A 677-nucleotide genomic window follows, 5' to 3' on the forward strand; every position below is an offset into this window, starting at 1 on the left:
CCTTCTGGGTCTCCAAAGGAGACAGACACAGCCTGGTCCTCTTCCCCTGGCTGCTCCTCAGTTTTAGTCTCTTCATCTGTGTTTTGGATAGGATCAGCCTGGACCTGGAAGGCCAGCANGANGAGGGCAGAGAGGAGGACNAGTGTCTTCATGNCTGGGAGTCACCTGGAGGATTGGTGAGCAGGAGCTCAATGTGTGGAGAGTGANTATCCAGCCTGCATTTATAGGACAGAGAAAGGTCTACACCTAGAGAAGGCACTCTTTGATGGGAAGTTGGAGAGGCTGTTACCCTCAAGTTCCCTTTGATGTTTCTCTGTCCCCAAGGCTACCATCATGATTTTGCTCTGTGTTTTCAGTGACACCACCCCTCCCACTGATAATGATGAAGGGACCTTGCTATCTTCTCCTGTTTCCCATTTGCTTGAGTATTTACCTCTCAATGGTCAGGGAAAAAAAACAGCTGGGCACTGCCTAATTTAATANGCTCATGGAACAAAAGATTTTTAACTTTTGGACTTGGAGCTTGTGCTTCTAGAAAGTGTGGATCAGACCTTGACCAGGAAGNCTGGAGAGTCAGTTCTTTGCATGATTCAGGTATTATCAATCATCCTCATGAGGGGTAACTTTGTGAATCCCCTACTTGGGGCCATTATAGAGAAAGTAAGATGGCCTTATTG

General features: G+C 47.0%; 1 protein-coding gene across 2 annotated transcripts in view; it reads right to left on the bottom strand.

The window, feature by feature from the left end:
• LOC110288025 (alpha-defensin 3-like) overlaps positions 1 to 153 on the bottom strand; it is an 851-nt gene extending 698 nt beyond the window's left edge. For both annotated transcript variants that reach the window (XM_021154483.1, XM_021154482.1), the window contains exon 1: positions 1 to 153. This exon is cut by the window's left edge and continues 5 nt beyond it. In XM_021154483.1, coding sequence (XP_021010142.1) covers positions 1 to 152 — 152 coding nt within the window. In that variant the 5' untranslated portion in view covers position 153.
• Positions 154 to 677: the final 524 nt, after the last annotated feature.

Source organism: Mus caroli, unplaced genomic scaffold (genome assembly GCF_900094665.2).
Source record: "Mus caroli unplaced genomic scaffold, CAROLI_EIJ_v1.1 scaffold_18990_1, whole genome shotgun sequence".
In the NCBI taxonomy this organism is placed as follows: domain Eukaryota; kingdom Metazoa; phylum Chordata; class Mammalia; order Rodentia; family Muridae; genus Mus; species Mus caroli.